We start from the raw sequence: 18,851 nt of genomic DNA on the forward strand, positions 1-18,851 counted from the left end.
CTATGCTTGAAGCCTCTTTGAGCCTGATAGAACAAAATGGCACTAAGATTCTGCCTTAAACGCTTCAGGGCACAGCAATGTGAATCATTGGATTTGTGCTGTACCCTCTATCTTCTCTAGAAGTAAATTACTAGCTACGGCAGATATGACCTTGCCCATTGTGTCTGTTTAAGCTCATATGCATTCAAATGAACCTCTCTTACCAGTTGCCTTTACTCTAGACTCACTTCACTTGGCAAACTAACTGGCCTTCATATCTTCTGTTTTGAAGGATTATCAGCACCTTCCCAAAGCAGACATATTTGCCTTGGGATTAACAATTGCAGTGGCTGCGGGAGCAGAGTCATTACCCACCAATGGTGCCGCATGGCATCATATTCGTGAGGGGAACCTTCCAGACATTCCTCAGAAGCTCTCAGAAGAATTTTACAATCTACTCAAGGTGGTATCTCTTATGAGATGAAGAGAAGATAGAAATGTCTATTTTTTAAAAAAAAAATGTGATGGCAAGGAGGTGGGGAAAGGGAAAAGGAGATGTTGGTAGTGCCACTGACAGAGGAAAAAGGAATCATGCCCCCGAAGTCCAGAAAACCCACAGAACAGATTGAAAGCTTCTCAAGGAAACTTAGAGGATATTATAAAACCTTTTATGTTCTAGTTTGAAATCCTGTTACATTTTGTTCTCTGTCCTTCCCAACAACCCTGTTAAGGCGGGCAGTTCAGGAAACCAAGGTTCAGAGCAGTTCCTGGACTTGTATTCTCACCTTTGATAACTGATTAACTCTAAAATCAAACCTGGTCTTTTTGCTCTTGTTTCAAAGTTTTAACTATTGTCATTGGTAATGGTGATATTATGAAAAAAAATTGAATTCTGAGTGTATAGAAGAAAGCGTAAGCTACTTTATTGACGAATAACTGGCCGTATCACCAATCATCTGCACTATTGGAAAAAGGCATAATGTCAGTTCAGGAATCTATGTGTTACTTGTACTCAGTGATATCTGAGTGTGTGTAGGGACGCGGAAAGGAAGATCCTCTGTTGAAACAGAGGTACAAGAAAATGACATTGTTGAGAAGCTTAGAATCATACTAAGAATATAAATGTGTGCATAAGACTTAATGGTTTAAGGAACAGGATTGGTGAGGATCCCTACAGTAGCCTTAGAAACATCTACTCTTGGGGATTAAATTTGAGTTTCGTAGTTTACCTGAAAACTTCAAATTTAGTTACCAACTTTTCCTTCTTCTGTGCTTCTGCTTTCCTGAAAGAACAAGGTTAACCCTTGCTCACAGTGGACTTTTGTGCATAGCCTAATCACTTACTTCATGTGTAAATTTCTCTTAGATTTAGTTGATACATACTGAGTACTTCAGTGTGGCCAATGCACTAGTTATACATATATGGTAATTCATTTAATTCCCCTGATGCTCCAAAAGGTGAGTATTGTTACCCCAAGCATCCGGAAAAGGAAAGTGAGTTTCAGCATAGTTAAGTCACTTTCTCAAGCTACTTAGTGAATGGTGGAGCTGGCTCTGAACATTGGTCTCCAAATGGAAGGTTCAAGTGTTTTCTCCATTATACAACATTGCTAACTGCTGTAAATAATTAGCTATTTTCTCCTGTATTTAAGTTGTTTTATGTTAAGGCACTCTCTACCTGAAGATGAGTGCTGTAGGAATACTGTCATGGCGGCGTATCTTTAGTTTTCAGTGAAAAGGAGCATGTTGTAGTAGAACGCAAACAGAACTAGGAAATGAATGATGTGGGTTTTAGTCTTGGTCCTGTTGATAACTTGGACAAGTCACTTTTGATCTCAGGACCTCAGTTTCTTCCCGCTTGAAATTAAGGCATTAGACTAGTTATTCACCCAACTAGCTCTAAAATATGATCAAGACAAGTCAAAGGTATGGATGATGGATGCCACTGTGTAGGGATGATGCTCCCGTCCCTGGTGGGGCTAAGTTTTCATATATTTCTTCCCCCACAAAGTTAAAAGCAGAGTTTCACAAAACTCACCAGCAGTAACTGGGTTGGAGTTGGTTTGGGTGGGGAGATCTTCCTAGCAGTGAAGTTTGTTTCCTTCGTTTTGGTCCAACATCAACAGAACATGATCCACCCTGACCCAAGGGAGAGACCTTCTGCAGCAGCTCTGGCCAGAAGTCGAGTTCTCCGGCCTTCCCTTGGGAAAGCAGAAGAGCTCCAGCAGCAGCTTAACTTGGAAAAGTTCAAGACAGCCACACTGGAAAGGTAGGTTTTTTTTTTGTTTTTTGTTTTTTTTCTTTTTGAGTAAGCCCTAGGCCCAATGTAGGGCTTGAATTCAAAACCCTAAGATCAAGAGTCACTTACTTAACCCATCCCCCCACCCACCTCCCTTCTGGCAACCATCAGGTTGTTCTTTATAGTTAAGAGTCTATTTCTTGATTTGTTTTATTTTTTCTCTTATTTGTTTTGGTTCTTAAATTCCACATATGAGTGAAATCATGTGGTATTTGTCTTTGTCTGACTATACTCTCTAGTTCCATCCGTATCCTGGCAAATGGCAAGATTTCATTCTTTTTTATAGCCAAATAATATTCCATTAAATATATATACCACATCTTCTTTATCCATTCATGTATTAATGGACTCTTGGGCTGCATCCATAATTTGGTTATTGCAGATAATGCTGCTATAAACATTGGGGTGCATGTAATCCTTTGAATTAGTGTTCTTGTATTCTTTGGGTAAATACCCGGTAGTACAATTGCTGGATTATAAGGTAGTTCTATTTTTAACTTTTTGAGGAAACTCCATACTGTTTCCCACAGTGGCTGTACCAGTTTGCATTCCCACCAACAGTGCAAGAGGGTTCCTTTTTCTCCACGTCCTCACCAACACCTGTTGGTTCTTGTGTTGTTGATTTTCGCCATTCTGTTAGGTGTGAGATGATGTCTCATTGTAGTTTTCATTTCCCTGATAAGTGATGATGACCAAGTATTCATGTGTCTTTTGGCAATCTGGATGTTGTCTTTGGAGAAATGTTTGTTCATGTCTTCTGTCCATTTGTAATTGGATTATTTATTTTTTGGGTGTTGAGTTGTATTAGTTCTTTATGTATTTTGGAAACAAACCCTTTATTAGAGATATCATTTGTCCAATATCTTCTCCCATTCCACAGGCTGCCCTTTAGATTTGTTGATGGTTTCCTGCGCTGTGCAGAGGCTTTTCATCTGTATGAAGTCCCAACAGTTTATTTTTGCTTTTGTTTCCCTCGCACCAGGAGATAGATCTAGTAAGAAGTTGCTATGGATAATGTCGAAGAAGTTACTACCTGTGTTCTCTTCTAGGATTTTTATGGTTACAGGTCTTACACTTAGGTCTTTAATCCATTTTGAGTTTATTTTTATGTATGGTGTAAGAAAGTGGTCCAGTTTCATTCTTCTGCATATTCTGTCCATTTTCCCAACACTATTTGTTGAAGAGACAGTCTTTTCTCCATGGATATTCTTTCCTGCTTTGTTGAAGATTAATTCACCATATAATTATGGGTCTATTTCTAGATTTTTCTATTCTGCTCCATTGATCTATGTATCTATTTTTGTGCCAGTACCATACTGTTTTGATTACTATAGCTTTACAATATAACTTGAAGTCTGGAATTGTGATGCTTCCAGCTTTGCTTTTGTTTTTCAAGATTGCTTTGGCTATTTGGGGTCTTTTGTGGTTTCGTATGTATCTTAGGATTCTTTGTTCTAGTTCTGTGAAAAATGCTGTTGGTATTTTGATAGGGATTGCATTAAATGTAGATTTCTTTGGGTAGTACAGACACTTTAACAATATTTGTTCTTCCAATCCATGAGTGTAGAATGTCTTTCCATTTCTTTGTGTCGTCTTCAATTTCTGTCATTAGTGTTTTACAGTTTTCAGAGTACAGGTCTTCCACTTTTTTGGTTAGGTTTATTCCCAGGTATCTTATTGTTTTTGGTGCAATTGTAAATGGGACTGATTCCTTGATTTCTATTTCTGCTGCTTCATTATTGGTATATAGAAATGCAACAGACTTCTGTAGATTGATTTCATATCCTGCAACTTTACTGAATTCATTTATCGGTTCTAGCAGTTTTTTGGTGGAGTGTTTAGGGTTTTCTAAATATAGTATCATGTTGGGACACCTGGGTGGCACAGCGGTTAAGCGTCTGCCTTCGGCTCAGGGCGTGATCCTGGTGTTGTGGGATCGAGCCCCACATCAGGCTCCTCCGCTATGAGCCTGCTTCTTCCTCTCCCACTCCCCCTGCTTGTGTTCCCTCTCTCGCTAGCTGTCTCTATCTCTGTCAAATAAATAAAATCTTTAAAAATAAATAAATAAATATAGTATCATGTCATCTGCAAATAGTGAAAGTTTTACTTCCTCCTTACTGATTTAGATTCCTTTTATTTCTTTTTGTTGTCTGCTTGCTGTGGCTAGGACTTCCACCACTATGCTAAGTAAAAGTGGTAAGGGTGGACATCCTTGTTTTGTTCCTGATCTTAGGGGAAAAGCTCTATTTTTCCCCATTAAGGATGATGATAGCTGTGGGTTTTCATAGATGGCCTTTATTATGTTGAGATATGTTTCCTTTAAACTTACTTTGTTGAGGGTTTTTTTTTTATCATGAATGGATGATGTACTTTGTCAAAAGCTTTTTCTGCGTCTATTGAAATGATCAGATGTTTTTTATCCTTTCTCTTATTGATGTGATGTATCACATTGATTGATTTATGAATACTAAACCACCCTTGCAGCCCAGGAATAAATCCCACTTGTGGGAATGATTGTGGTGAATGATTTTTAAATGTTTTGTTGAATTCAGTTTGCTAGTATTTTATTGAGAATTTCTGCATCTATGTTCATCAGAGGTATTGGCCTGTAGTCCTTTTTTAGTGGTGTCTTTATCTGGTTTTTATTTAAAAAAAATTTAAACATCATTTATGCCCCAATCAGTAGGATTTAGGAAACCTCGTCTGCCATGTGTTATGGCATGTGTATGCCAGCCAATTTTAAAGAAAATCACAGGAGTTAATTTTCTATTCTGTATATAGCTCAGGCTTGTTTCTATAAATATTGAAATAAAAAGAAAAATCTATGTTAGTTTAGATCATAAATATCATCTTTAATTTAGGATCAAGTAATATATTTTTTCCCCTTTAACTGCCAGGGAACTGAGAGAAGCTCAGCAGGCTTGGTCCTCCCAGGAAGAGCGTGGTGATGTTGGGGTCTCTGGGACCCCCACAGGATCAAGAAGCACCAAACGCCTGGTGGGAGGAAAAAGTGCAAAGTCTTCAAGCTTCACCTGGGGGAAATCTTCCCCATAAGAGTTCACTTCACACCAACTCCCCTTTTGCCTTATAGGTTCCAGAAATAGATATTGACGGTGTCAGCCTTCCTCTTGTAAAGGAGGGGATTAACCAACTGGAATGCTCAAAGAATTAAAAAAACCACTCCTAATCTAACATTGACAGCCAAGATCATCAAGCTGTTAAGGCCTTGTATTAGCAATGATCCCAGGTATAATCATTGGCAGTCATTTCTCTTCTCTGTTGTTATATTCCTAAGGCTACCTATCAACGGGTTGTTTACTTCTCACACTCATTGATGCACAATGGGAAAGCACGCATCTCTGAACTGAAAGAAGAGAAAGCAGCAGCCCTAGGCATAGCCTATGGACTATGAGACTGCTGTAGCTGATTGCCTACCAAGGAATAGGGACCCTCCCTGCACATAGAAAGGAATATAATTTTGTTTCGAGTTGATGTAACTGTGCATGTATTTCAATAATGCTTCTCAGGGTGAATGATGGTATTCCTAAAAGAATTCTCAGCCACTCCAAGCAAATGGCTTTCCTACTGTATTCTTTGAGTGAAGACAATCCCTTTCTCTGATGCTGTATTTATTAAATGAGTTTAACATTATGTGAGGTGGGTAGAAATAGCCTATATAGAACTTGTAATTTCTGAACTGGCTATTAACTTATGGAACAAAACATTGGGTATGGGGTTCAAGGAAAATTTAATGTCGTTCTTCAGTATATTTGCCCTGACCCTCTTGTAATTGTTATGACTGGTTTTGATTTCCTGGGTTTCACCAATTTCTCCTTGATTTTTATCAGAATTTGGCTTTGTTTCCTGTGATTTTATCATATTTTAATCCAAATTATTTTCTCTGTATATATTTTAAGGGAATAGAACATTTGTAAATAAAGGTTTTTATCTTGTCCAAAGCCAAATATGGGTAAAGTACTCTTCTTTGTAATACGTAATTAACAAAGAGTGAGAAATTTCTGTTGGAAACCATTTCGTGAGTAGATAGGTAAGAAAATTTGGTAGGTAGGTAGTAACAGGTCTTGGCTATAAGGCCCAGCTTTGTGGGCCTAAAATCTAATAATGGCCAGGCTCTAATATATAAAATAATCTCAGTCATCAAGGCATTTGATAACTTCTAGTGTGTCACGTTAATGAAGGTAGTCTGTTAATGGTTTGTAGGCCTATTTGCTGCCTTATATTCTTCTTTACCCTCCATTAAAAAAAGCAAATTAAGAAGTGTTTTTAAATTGAATAAACCATCATACCATTGTTTGTTCTGTCTTGGAGGAGCAATTCTTCCCATGCAGTTAAGTGGGGTAAAGTCCTCTGCATTGTCCATTGCCATTTTTAAAAATCTAGTCTTTGCTCAAGGTTTTAAAATGTAGTTAATTTATCTCTTGCCTCCCCAACCCCAGCCATTTCCCTTGCAGTGGAGTGCGAGGTCAACCACAATTTGTGATTTAGAAATAGGTATGTTATTAAGCATATGCAATGTATAGCCCAGAATGCTTTGATTATACTTGTCTTCTCAGGCATTGACAACTAGTACTATTAAGGTCTACGACCTCTTCTCTACCTTGCTCTTCAGAGCCCGTGTCAGCATCTGAGTGCCAGACTACTGCTTTCTCTCCCTCTCTCTCTGGTGCGGGGCGGGGGACGGGGGAGGCTCCACAGTAGCACAAAGTTACTAACCCAGCAGGTAGCTGCATAGACACTGTTGTGTGTGAGAGGGACTGGGTCTTCACTGGGCTGGGGATTTAATCCCTTCCAGTTCAGTTGGAAGTTGAAGTTGACCTCTTGCCTCAGTAAGAAGCTCCACCCTCAGTCTGAAGTTCCATTTCTGCACAGAGATCACAAGATAACCCAGGAGCTAGTTATTAAATGCCGAACTATCAAATATTAACATCATTGGACTGACAATATTAAACAAGGTGAATTTAGATATTTTAAGATATAAATATGTTGCTTTTCTATAGATATATATTAAACACACACAGACATTAAGTTGCCAAGAGATAATCTTGAGACTTAAAGGAATGCTATTGTACTTTACTAAGCTCCAACATATGTATCGGTTTATAGATGCCATTATCTAAAGCTGTGTAAAGATGAACATTGAAAGATAAATGTCAACATTTCAGCCTGAACGGTTAAGCTTTTTTTTTTTAAATCTCTGTATGGACCATAATTTCAATCCTGAATTACATAAAAATTGTCAGGTTGATTTTTTTTAAAAAATTTAACAACAAAAAGTAGCCATAATAACTAATAACTATGAAGTGCTGCTAAAATTGCTTTTGAGCTACTTTAAAATAGATGCCGTAATCCATTTAGATAGTAAGTGCTATAATTTTCCAACTCTTATTATGAGGCTTGAGAAAAACTGATTTAGAAGCAAAGTGAGAATCTGATTGAATTTTCCAAAAAGTGTTTTTTCTACCGCAACAAAATTGTCCAAAGCCCCCTGTGATAAAACATTGCCAGCCCTGGTCTCTACCACTTGATGCCTATAACTGAGACTTTTTCTAATTTAAAGGGAAAAAAGGCAAGGCCGAAGATAACTTCGTGGCCCCGGGCATCTATGATAGACACTTCTCTTTCTCAGCTAGCTTTGCAAAGGATGAAAGCCCTGAATTATTCCACTGCTGCCAGGAGTAATGGTAGCTGATTAAAGTCACATTGCTTTCTGTCACTGCTTCTCAGCATCGAGAAGGCCCTTTCTGGGTCCATGGATGAGCTACAGACAGTCTACAATTATGCAAATTGGAGATTCTTGAAAGAGAGAGACATCTCTATTACAAAAAATTTCAGCCACTCTTCCAGGTCCCTGATTCTTTTGTTGTTTTCAGTCTTCTAATTTCAGGCATATTTGAGTATCCTTCTCGGTTCTTCCTATTTTTTCTTTCTATTTCTTTGTTCTAGCCTGTGACCTGAACCCTTCTAAAGTCTCTCCTTGCTTTAAAGCATAATTTTTGATTGGATATTCACAAGGTCCCTGTCCTCTAAGAGTTCACAGTCAATGGAGAAGAGGAGGCACCTTCATGGTCACCTAAATTAAAATACAAGATACACTGAGTGCGTAAAGAAAGTGAGGTGGGAGAACAAAGTAAGGACTTTTTTCTTTTTTTAAGGTTTTATTTATTTATTCAACAGAGATAGAGACAGCCAGCGAGAGAGGGAACACAGCAGGGGGAGTGGGAGAGGAAAAAGCAGGCTCACAGCGGAGGAGCCTGATGTGGGGCTTGATCCCAGAATGCCAGGCTCACGCCCTGAGCCGAAGGCAGACGCTTAACCGCTGTGCCACCCAGGCGCCCCCAAAGTAAGGACTTTGAGTAGAAAATTGTGAAAGTATGGAGAAGGGCATTTCAGATGCTGAGCAGTGAAAGCAAAGCCAGTGCTGGAGCATTTGTTGTGGGGAAGGAGGATCTAGGTGATAAGAAAATGCTTTAACTCAGTTCTTCCATGACATTATACATTTATATATTTTGTACATTTTAATGTGGGTTTTTTTTTTTTGTTTTTTGTTGTTTTTGTTTTTTGTTTTTGTCAAGAAGAAAAAGGAAAGCAGCACTTGCAACTTGTTTCAACAGTCCAAGGAGCATGCATATTGGTAATTCCTGTCTGAGAATTGAGATTAGTTTAAGGTGCTATTTATTTAAAGATGTTATTCATAAAGTTAGGAGTTTGCCCAAGGCTGTCTGTTTTCAATTGGTGTGCTTTCTGCTTTTTTAATTTTAAACAACCCTTTCCACACTCCTCACTCAGAAGTATGTGCAAATAGAAAGAGGGAGAGGTCAGTGGCATAATGAAATAAATTTTAGGGCTGAATGGATATGGACAAATGGATATAGGTGACTGGGGAGAAGTTTTAAAGATGATTCCAAAGTTCAAGTCCGGAATAATGTTGGTACCATTAACATAAACAGCTTAAAAGGGGGAAATTGGTTTTGGAGGAAAGGATGAATTTTGCTTTTCATTTGACTCAACAGCTCAAGTAGAAGGAAGATTTAAAAAAAAAAAAGAGAGGGGAGGGGAGTGGAGGGGGAACTAGGGGGGAAGAGAATCTCTAGCAGATTGCAGGCTGAGCACGGAGCCGGAGGTGTGGCTGGATCTCAGGACCCTAAGATTATGACCTGAGCCTAAATCAAAAGTCAGACGCCTAACTGCTTAACCGACTGAGACGGTAGAAGTGAGACTTTTAAACAGGAAATCATTGGAGGGCGCTGACAGTAGCAACACAGCTGGCGGGGTATGGGATAATTAATACCTGTGCAAGGCCTGCAGGCAGTATGACATGCTGTTTCAGGAGCTAAATATTGTGAAGGTAGAGGTAAAATGGGAGATAAGCGTATCAACTAAGCCAGACTTTTAAGAGCAGGTTAAGGTGTGCTTTGGAAACCATGTTAAGTAGTTCGTATTTTCTCCTTTAAGGGCAAAAATGGTCCAATGAAGGCATTTAAGTACGGTCCCAAGAAGGCGATTTGCTTGTTAGAATGATCTGGAGGGTACCCTCCTTTTCTAGAAGTTGGACAGGACAAGGACCAACAGAAGAGAGGCCTGGGGAGGCCACCTCTGGCCTGTATCCTGCAATCTGCGGGACCCCAATACCCTCTTGCTAAGCAGGGTATTGCTAAGCAAGATTAGGGTGAATGAGGCAAAATTTAAGGGGTGCCAAGAAACATAGCAATGAAGATCAAGGGCACTTTAATGCAATATTTTAAAAATATTAAAATTAATGAAAAGATCCACAATGAACAAAATATCAGAATTTTAAATAAAACAAGATCAGTAAGCTGAAGTTAAAACTATTTAAGATTGCAACTTGGTCAAGAAAAATTGTCAGACATGGCAATTCCCGCAACTGGAAATAAGATAAGCAAAGAAGTAGATTTTTGATTAATTTACTTCTATTAAAGCCAGGAAAGTAAAACTACGGTGACTTCTGTTTTTGGTGTAAATAAAATATTTAAACTTAACGTTGTGAGTTTTAAAATACCTTCTCTTCAGATTTTCGGTATTCAAGTACTTTAATGTTCTGGAATTTTTTTTGGTGTATGTAAAAACGTCCATTTTTTCTTGTGCCTCAGGATTCAATATGGCTCAGAACTTATACTTAGTTAAAATTTTGGGGTTTTTTGTTCACAGATTTTTTTAACATATTCTTAAAATATTATCCTCATTCTTCTTAAACTATTATTTTGATCGCCAAAATTTTTGGCACCCCCTGAATTTTTCGCTCTCAGCCTACTTCTTTTTCTGGTCTCCTTCCTGCTTTAGCACGCCTGGACCTTTCCAGTCTTTCCCTGAGGCCGAGCTAGCCTTCGTTTCGTCCACCTCGCCCCCTCCTGGTCCAGGCTGGGAAGCTTCTCAAATAATTTCATTTCATTAGAAACTTAAAACGAGCTCGACTCACCACTCGGCGGCGTTGCCTTATCCGCTCCCGTCCGGCAAAAAGCTCCCGGAACTACCACATCAAGGGTGCTTGCTTCCCGCGGTGCTGCGGGAGCATTTCTACGCCGCACGCAGCAGACTTTCCGTTTTCTTATTCCTCTCGCGAGGCTTGCGTCCGCTCTGTGTCCGGAAGTGCTCGCGTAGCTGGAAGCTGAACCCGCTAGAGCGCCGGTGAGGGAGGGAGGGAGCCCCGAGTTCTTCGCTAGGTGTGCGTGCGGCTCTATGTGGCTGGGTGGTGCTGTGTCTGTGTCTTGGCCCTTCTCTTTTTACCCGTGCGGAGGACTTCAGGGTTTTCTGCCACTTCCCAGTCCCTTTACGTTGCTGTTCAGGAGCTCCACTTTTTGAGAAAGGGCGCCAGTCTCTCCCGGCGCTGAGGCCGGGGAGTCCAGGGATCTCCACGGTTTGTTAACGGGATTGGAAGCAGTAATTTTTGCAGCAATAAGTTTCAGATTTAAGTCCCATGGTGATAACTAGTACTTACTGAATCCTCACTATGTGTTAGGAACTGATTTAGCAGTATGGGATGTGGCAGTGAATGAATGAGACGTAAACCCCAGCTCTAAGGGGGCTTGCATTTTAATGAAATTTGAGAAGACTGTGGAGTGCAGATGGGTATAAATCAGAAAGTATTTTTTGTGTGTGTTAGAGGAAGAGGAAGGCAAAGGGGATAAAAACAAAACTTTTTTTTGAGGGCGGGAGTCCTCGTAAAATGTGCAGGGATGTTGACGTTTATGGTCGCAAGGTGGACTGCATAAAAATTATGAATGCAGTTAGGAATTTAGGATTAGTGAATTTGGGCTCTTGCTCTAAGATATAATATTTATCTCTCTCTCTTGTTTTTTTTTTTTTTTTTCAGGGGGAAGACGAAAGACTAGATTGTAAGAAAAGCAAATAGAAGCCATGTTTCGAAGACCTGTTTTACAGGTAATCACTTTTCCATATTAGTGTTGAGATGCGTTATTATCAACCACAGTGATCAGATTTCTTCAGGCTTTTGACTGCAGAGGCAAAAGACCTTTGAGCCCACCTACTTTTATGTACTCATTTGATAGGATTTGGGACAGATTTTACTTGTGTAAATGATGCTCACTAAAACAAAACAAAAATTTTCTAGCTTACATATATAATGGGAGTCATAATTTTTTAAAACGTTACTTGCATTTAGATCAGTTAGCGTTTAATGTCTTTAATGATCTAAAGACTATGAGAATCATTTCCAGCTGTTTTCTGTGGCGCACGTGGTTCCTTTTTTGACCATCTCCCTCCTCTGTTGTCAACCTTCCACCCCCCGCATCTCCCTGTACTAGAGTGCAGCTGAAGTCATCATGTCACCACAAATGTACTATGTCCTGAATTCCTTCTCACTCCCACCAGTCTGACTCCTTATTTCTCTAGACACTCTAGCCAGCCCACAGCCAGCGTAGACTACCCATTTTCCTCACTTACAGTTTGGTTTGTGGATTCTTTATAACACCTCTCTCATTCCCCATCCTGTTAAGACTGATGAAGAACGACTTCCTCTCTGAAACCTGTTCTCATCTCCCCCAGTCAGCTGTAGAATTGACCCTGTATTCTTGGATCCCCACTTTAACCTGTACATAGTTTTAGCATTTTTTAGTGTATGTGTGTTGAAATGTGGAACATAGAAGAGTTACTGCTGTCTTAATACTACAGTGTTAGGATATATAAAAGAGTTAAAAGTTTAATTTTAAAAATTATCACAGTTAAAATCTTTCCCTATTTCTGCTTTTCTAGTAGGTCTTAATTTTTGTGTTTCCCAAGTGAGACCTATTATTCTGAGACTTGTGAGCCCTGGCTCACCTGAGTACTTCCAATTAGCACATTTCTAGAACATGATACTAGTACTAGTTTGTTTGAGTCTTTACTATGTTGTGACTCCATCTTTATTTCTTAACCACCCCGTATCCCAAAACAGTGAAAAGATTCCGTAGTCAGCACTACCCCAGGAACGGGTGTTCATTTGGTTGGTGGACATCTGCTTTTTATATTAACAGTGCTACCACTTGTCACATGCTTTTCTGATACAAGGGTAGCTCTCTCAACCCTGAAACCAGTGACCTGCCCAGGGTGTGTGCTCCTGTCATGGCAGGAGTCCTTGAACAGAATGTCTTCAAAGGAGGCAGCAGAGGGCAGTGGGAAAAGTGGCAACCTTGGTGTCAAACGGCCCTGGGTTCTAGGCACAACTTGCCGGTTATTTCTTTTCTTTTCTTGTCTTTTTTTTTTTTTAAAGATTTTATTTGTCAGAGAGAGAGAGAGAAACAGCAAATGCAAGCACAAGCAGGGGGAGCAGCAGGCAGAGGGAGAAGCAGGCTCCCTGCTGAGCAAGGAGCCTGATGCGGGACTCGATCCCAAAACCCTGGGATCGTGACCTGAGCCAAAGGCAGCTGCTTAACTGAGCCACCCAGGCGTCTCACCAGTTATTTCTTGTAGGATTTTGGGCAGGTTACTTAATCTCTCTAAACTTTTTTTCTTTTTTTTCTTTTTTTTTTTCCCCCTTTTTTTGGTCTCTAAAGTAGGGAAATTTTACATAGTTGGTCAGTTTGTCCCGAGGACTAATTTGTAAGAGGTAAAGCACTCAGCTGGTATTTAGTGATAGCTGTTGTGTCATTGCTGCTATTGTATGTCAGTTACTACCTTCCTCTGACAGATTGACTTGAGTAGTCCTAGTTTTGTACTTTATTAGAGAATCCAGTTTGTCTGTCTTAGACTTTTGCCTTTGGTCTATCAACAGCATGAATTTTTCCAACATATATTTGACTTTACCCTTTGTGTGCAGCCACGGAAGCACCATAATCAGGAGGGTTGCCACGAGAAAGAAACAGGAGAGGATTCTAAATTAACTTTCCTGGGCTTGTCGTCTAGGATTTGGTACATTTGGGCTTCTGGAGTGGTCGGCCCTCAAGGCCCTCAAGCGTTTGCGTGGTCCTTCTGGTGCTGCGAGAGGGGAACACGTGACATGCATTGCTTGTCCTCTGGGGATGTGTGCTATAGGAGCTGCCGACTTGATGGTGACTGAGTGTAAGCAGGTCTTCTGTTTGCATTTACCTTTCCTCCCAAATTAAAGCCGTTTTACTCATTTTTTCCACTTTAGGTATTTCATCAGTTTGTAAGACGTGAGTCTGAAATAGCTAGCAGCTTGGTTCTTGAAAGATGTAAGTAGTAGCTAATTTCCAAGTTTAAAGTATGTTATTTATAGCAACGTACAAATATTCTTAAACACGTAGAAGAGGTGCACTAGTTGGTTTATACTCTGTTAATCCTCAGGCCCTTGGCTCATGTTTGCCTCTCTGCTCCTGACCTTGTCCCATCAGGCTGAGGGGCCTCGTAGGATTTCTTTGAGTCCTGTTTGGTTATCTCAGTCTTCCAAGGTCATGTGCTATTTGGCTGAGGGAGTGAAAGTTTGTGCAAGCTGTTTTTTCACAGAAATATTCACTCATATTTATAAAGATTTTTGGATCTCAGATTTGTTCTTTTAACCATATGGTTTTTTCAAAAAAAGGTGTTTTAAAGAATTTAAGATAAAGATTTTAATGTTTGTTTTGTGGGGTACTAAGAACATTTTCTCCTTTCTTGCCAACCCTTCTTTTCACTCCCACCCTCCCTTTATTTGCCCCAACTTACCTCTGATCTTTTAGAACTTGGGTTTTGTTTAATGCTGAGATCAAAGTTGAGGTAGTATTTATAGCTGTTCCCATTCTGGACCTTTCTCTGAGTCTCATTTTATTTACACACTGCATTTCAGCTCTGAACCGTGTGCAGCTGCTTGGGCGAGTGGGTCAGGACCCCGTCATGAGACAGGTGGAAGGGAAAAACCCAGTCACGATATTTTCTCTAGCGACGAATGAGATGTGGCGGTCAGGGGAGAATGAAGCGTACCAAATGGGTGAGTATAAAAGACTGGGGTTTTCATCGTATCAACAATAAAGAGACATTATTTATTCTCAGTTAGTTGATCAGTGATGAGCTACTTTTAGAAAGAATCTTTCTAATTCTGTTCCTTTCTCTTAGAAATTGTGACATTGGTTTTGGTGGGCATGTTGTCTTTTGGCGTTTGTGTGCTGGCATTCGTAACCACATTTCCTATTCTTGTGATTTAGGTGATGTCAGTCAAAAGACAACGTGGCACAGAATATCAGTATTCCGCCCCGGCCTCAGAGATGTGGCATATCAGTATGTGAAAAAGGGGTAAGTTGAGGAAGGAATCTTATAGATTGAATCTTACAGACTGAATCTTATAGTTTAAAAAATTGGTAGCAGGTGTGCTCAGGGAATGCCTGACTCCTTTATCCTAATAATTCTGTTAACTGGAGATATTTATTCAGAGCTTAGTACTCTGTGCGTGGCGTGTTGCCATGTGTGACTAATCAGAGGTGTATAAAACATGGTTTAGCTAAGAACTTATCGTTTAGGGCAAATGAGGGGTGTACATACATAGAAGCAGATGCGGCAAGAGAGAAGGCGAAGTGTACTGAGTGCCGTGTGAGTAAGTGCAACACGTGCTTTTAGGAGTTCCCGTGTCGCCTCTCGGCGTGTCCATGGAGTCCTTAGTACAGTACCTGGAGTGTCTGAAGCCTGACACAGTGAGGCATTATGGCAGTGTTCATAGCAGTTATGTTATATTTGATAATTTTGTATCAGCTTCGTAGTTCCCTTTTGGAATGCTTGGATTGATTGAATCCAATTGAATCCTTGAAATAAAAACTGTCTTTTCCAAAGCCGTAGAAGGACAAAGGGTGTGTTGAACAGCAGTTGTGTTCATAGGTAATATATTTAGAAATGTACTTGTTTTATAGAAATGAAGTGTATTTCCTGAAAAACAATATTAGGAATAACTAGAATTTGTTTCTAATAACTGTGTGCCTTTTTTGTATGTACTTTTCAGAGTTCCGTATGTATGTATGAATTTGTGCATATACACACACATATAAATACAAGAAATTTCAAGGAAAATGTCTGTATGCAATTTGACCCACTGATTGATAAATTTGTGTGTATTCCTTTTGGCACCCAATCATTTTACCAGTTTTACCTACTTTCTATATTGTGCTTTTTTGGTGATGGTAGACTCTGAAAATGGATGCCAGCGTGAATTTTCTACCCTTTAAAATCAGCTATGGTTGTCTTGTAGTTCAGCCTTCTAAACAGTGCAGAAATGATCTTAGTAATTAACTTTAATTGAAATATTAAGCTGAAAACCTCCGTTTTGAATTTTAATAATCTAAGTCCCTTGAGAAAATAAGTTCCTGAATCTGGCTATGAAAAGGAATTGAACAATAAGTGAAAATCAGTGGATCTGTTAGGGAGTCCAAAATCAAAGGTGGGGGAAAAGGACACGTTGGAAATCAATCCTAGAGATTGAAAGGATGCCACTGTGTTGCTCGGTTCCATTTCATGGTCTTAAAGTCATTTTTTTTTTTAAACTTTCATGAGGACTGCTGTCAGCTTAAAGCTGAGGACATTGTCCTTTTTACCTGGATGTGCCAAGTCTCTGTGGACATTCTGTTTCGGTACCTTTAATACTCCCAGTGTTGAACTTTGAGGTGCGGTAGCAAAAATGAAGTTACGCGTGATTCTGTGTTTCATCCTTAGTGTGTACTTGTTACTGCCTCTCACCTGATCTCTCTTGTAAAACAGATGAGAATCTCCAGACTGAAAACTGTAAATTTTGTTTTTATCAGGTCCCGAATTTATGTAGAAGGGAAAGTAGACTATGGCGAATACACAGATAAAAATAATGTGAGGCGACAAGCAACAACAATCATAGCTGGTAAGAAGCTTGTGGTAATAGCTATTCCCTCCTGCCTCTTCCCCTTTTTAAAAGCTTGGCTGCTTGTAAGTAACTTGAACAGGGGCTTTGAGAACTGATGCTCAGATTGTCAGGCAGCTCAACGTGAGAATTGTGAGTCTGCTTTGTGGGTTTGCTGTGTCTACATTCTCCTGATCCTTCAGGATGTCGTCTCTGTACTGAGTTTCATTTCACAAGTAACTTCAGAGTAGAGCGTCTGTGTCAATACTTAACTGTTTGAAGTGAGAAAAACTTTAATGTCTTCGAGGACATGGCCTACACTGGCGGAAGCCTGTGCCAAGATAGAGTTATACTACTGTGAGTGGAATTAGACATTTGTGCAGGTTTATTCACAGCCTGCTTGGTCCTTAACATGATAATTTTTAAAAAATTATTCATGATGATTTTAAGTTCCTATTCTCGTTAGACAAAATGCAAAACAACGTAGAAAACGTGGACACACAAAGCTTAAAGGTCAGGAAGATACCTCCCAGAGCACAGTTTTCAAACTTTCTTGAAAATTCTACAAGAATTTTGAAACAAATATAGCCCTTCGCACATGTTTAAGTTGACATGAGAATTTACTCTGCAGTGTATTAATGGATGTAAATACCATAACAGTTTGATACCCATCATCCTTGAAAAAAAATGCATGAACAAGCTCTTCAGCATTTGGAAATTTTATGTTGTTTCTTTTTCTCTGAACTTGTTTTTCCATTTTCTCCTAAGAATTGTATCTTAGTATATATTGTATAGTTAAGAATATTTTATTATTCATCCTATTATATTCATAACAAAAATATATATATAAATAGAAATTTAAAAATATTTTTAAAAATTCTGGGATAGGGGCGCCTGGGTAGCGCAGTCGTTAAGCGTCTGCCTTCGGCTCAGGGTGTGATCCCGGCGTTCTGGGATCGAGTCCCACATCGGGCTCCTCCGCTGGGAGCCTGCTTCTTCCTCTCCCACCCCCCTGCTGTGTTCCCTCTCTCGCTGGCTGTCTCTCTGTCACATAAATTTAAAAAAATAAATTAAAAAATTCTGGGATATTAAGGCTATAAATGTCACATTTCTTCTTGATTGGGTTATCATTATAGTTGTTTTTAGAACATAAGGTACCAAAGCAATTTTGATATATAAATATGAAAACTGAAATTTTATTGAAAATGCATCTTTTAATGAGAGAGATGGTGTTTTTACCTCTGATAAATTGTTAAAATAAGACAGTTGTTAAACATTAATTCTATTCTTTTATTAGTTTTTATGGATGTAAACATTGAGAAACCTTTTTTTATAAGTACATAGAAATGAAAGAAAGTAAGATCTCAGTGTTATGTACTTCTGAGATATGCCAAAATTGGGTATCTTTTGAAAATAAAATTTTTTTAGTTGAAAATGTCAAACACACACAAATATAAAAAAGTAGGAAAAAAATCTTCTGTCATTTAGCTTCAACAGTTATGAACTGGTAGCCAGTATTATTTCTTCTATTTCCCCAGCCCACTTTTCCTCACTTATTTTCTAGTGAATTCCAGACATACTATTTCATCCATAAATATTTCCAGTAGGTATTTCTGAAAGATAAGGATTCTTATTTAAAGCATAACTACAGTGTTATTATCACACCTAATACTAAGAAATTATTAAAATTATTTTTGTACCAGACATCACAGTGTTTAAATTTCTTTGCTTGCTTCATAAATACAAGTCTATACGTTATCTTACATGCTTTATATGTATCTTAAGTCTCGTTCTTATTTTCTTTTAAATAACACAAGTTTATTTTCTCACAGTTCTGGAGGCTAGACCCCTGAGAACTTAAGTCTCTTTTAATTGACAGATTTTCCTTTTACCTTTCTTTTTTACCTTGCTCCAGAGTTCATGTCTTAATCACTCTACCATATGGATAAATTATAATTTGTTATAAATAATAAAAAGTACATTTTTTTTACTGGTTTCTTTGAGGTATATTGACCTTGAAAACCGTCAGTTATCTTTCTGCCCTCATTATCAGACCTTAGATGAGGTCCTATCTGACCATTTTGATTTCATAATTCTTGGGTGTCTTGACAGTATTTTTCATTTCTATGTGCTCTTCGTCCTTGGGCCAAATCTTCAGAGATAACTACCTGCTCAGAAACTTTTTTGTAGGCCTGTATAGGGCATAGAACTACACTTATGATTTCAGCAGTGGAAAGCCAAACTTTCTAATAAAATAGTTGACATTTCTAAATCTTTATCAATTACATATTTATGAAACATTTAACACTTTCA

General features: G+C 38.9%; 2 protein-coding genes and 1 long non-coding RNA gene across 10 annotated transcripts in view; 2 read left to right on the forward strand and 1 right to left on the reverse strand.

Annotated features, from left to right (window-relative positions):
• Positions 1-6,243, forward strand: part of WEE2 (WEE2 oocyte meiosis inhibiting kinase) — a 23,946-nt gene extending 17,703 nt beyond the window's left edge. The window contains exons 9-11 of the mRNA XM_026512410.3: positions 272-442; positions 2,106-2,248; positions 5,176-6,243. Coding sequence (XP_026368195.2) covers positions 272-442; positions 2,106-2,248; positions 5,176-5,332 — 471 coding nt within the window. The 3' untranslated portion in view covers positions 5,333-6,243. The remainder of the gene's footprint in view (positions 1-271; positions 443-2,105; positions 2,249-5,175) is intronic.
• LOC123001750 (uncharacterized) lies at positions 5,180-10,811 on the reverse strand. Its single transcript, XR_006410998.3, has 3 exons — positions 10,734-10,811; positions 7,013-7,160; positions 5,180-5,272 (listed from the first exon to the last, which is right to left on the reverse strand). It is a non-coding gene; the product is annotated as an uncharacterized LOC123001750 (long non-coding RNA).
• Positions 10,812-10,877: 66 nt separating this feature from the next.
• Positions 10,878-18,851, forward strand: part of SSBP1 (single stranded DNA binding protein 1) — a 103,349-nt gene continuing 95,375 nt past the window's right edge. For 5 of the 8 annotated variants that reach the window (XM_044388821.3, XM_057304090.1, XM_026512539.4 and 2 more), the window contains exons 1-6: positions 10,878-10,942; positions 11,628-11,695; positions 13,884-13,944; positions 14,535-14,675; positions 14,890-14,977; positions 16,471-16,559. In XM_044388821.3, coding sequence (XP_044244756.1) covers positions 11,672-11,695; positions 13,884-13,944; positions 14,535-14,675; positions 14,890-14,977; positions 16,471-16,559 — 403 coding nt within the window. In that variant the 5' untranslated portion in view covers positions 10,878-10,942; positions 11,628-11,671. Of the gene's footprint in view, positions 10,980-11,007; positions 11,172-11,627; positions 11,696-13,883; positions 13,945-14,534; positions 14,676-14,889; positions 14,978-16,470; positions 17,632-18,851 lie in introns of those variants that run through there. The other 3 variants (XM_057304089.1, XM_048212784.2, XM_026512546.4) reach the window with 3 other exon arrangements.

The sequence above is a fragment of the Ursus arctos genome, unplaced genomic scaffold (genome assembly GCF_023065955.2).
Source record: "Ursus arctos isolate Adak ecotype North America unplaced genomic scaffold, UrsArc2.0 scaffold_3, whole genome shotgun sequence".
In the NCBI taxonomy this organism is placed as follows: Eukaryota; Metazoa; Chordata; class Mammalia; order Carnivora; family Ursidae; genus Ursus; species Ursus arctos.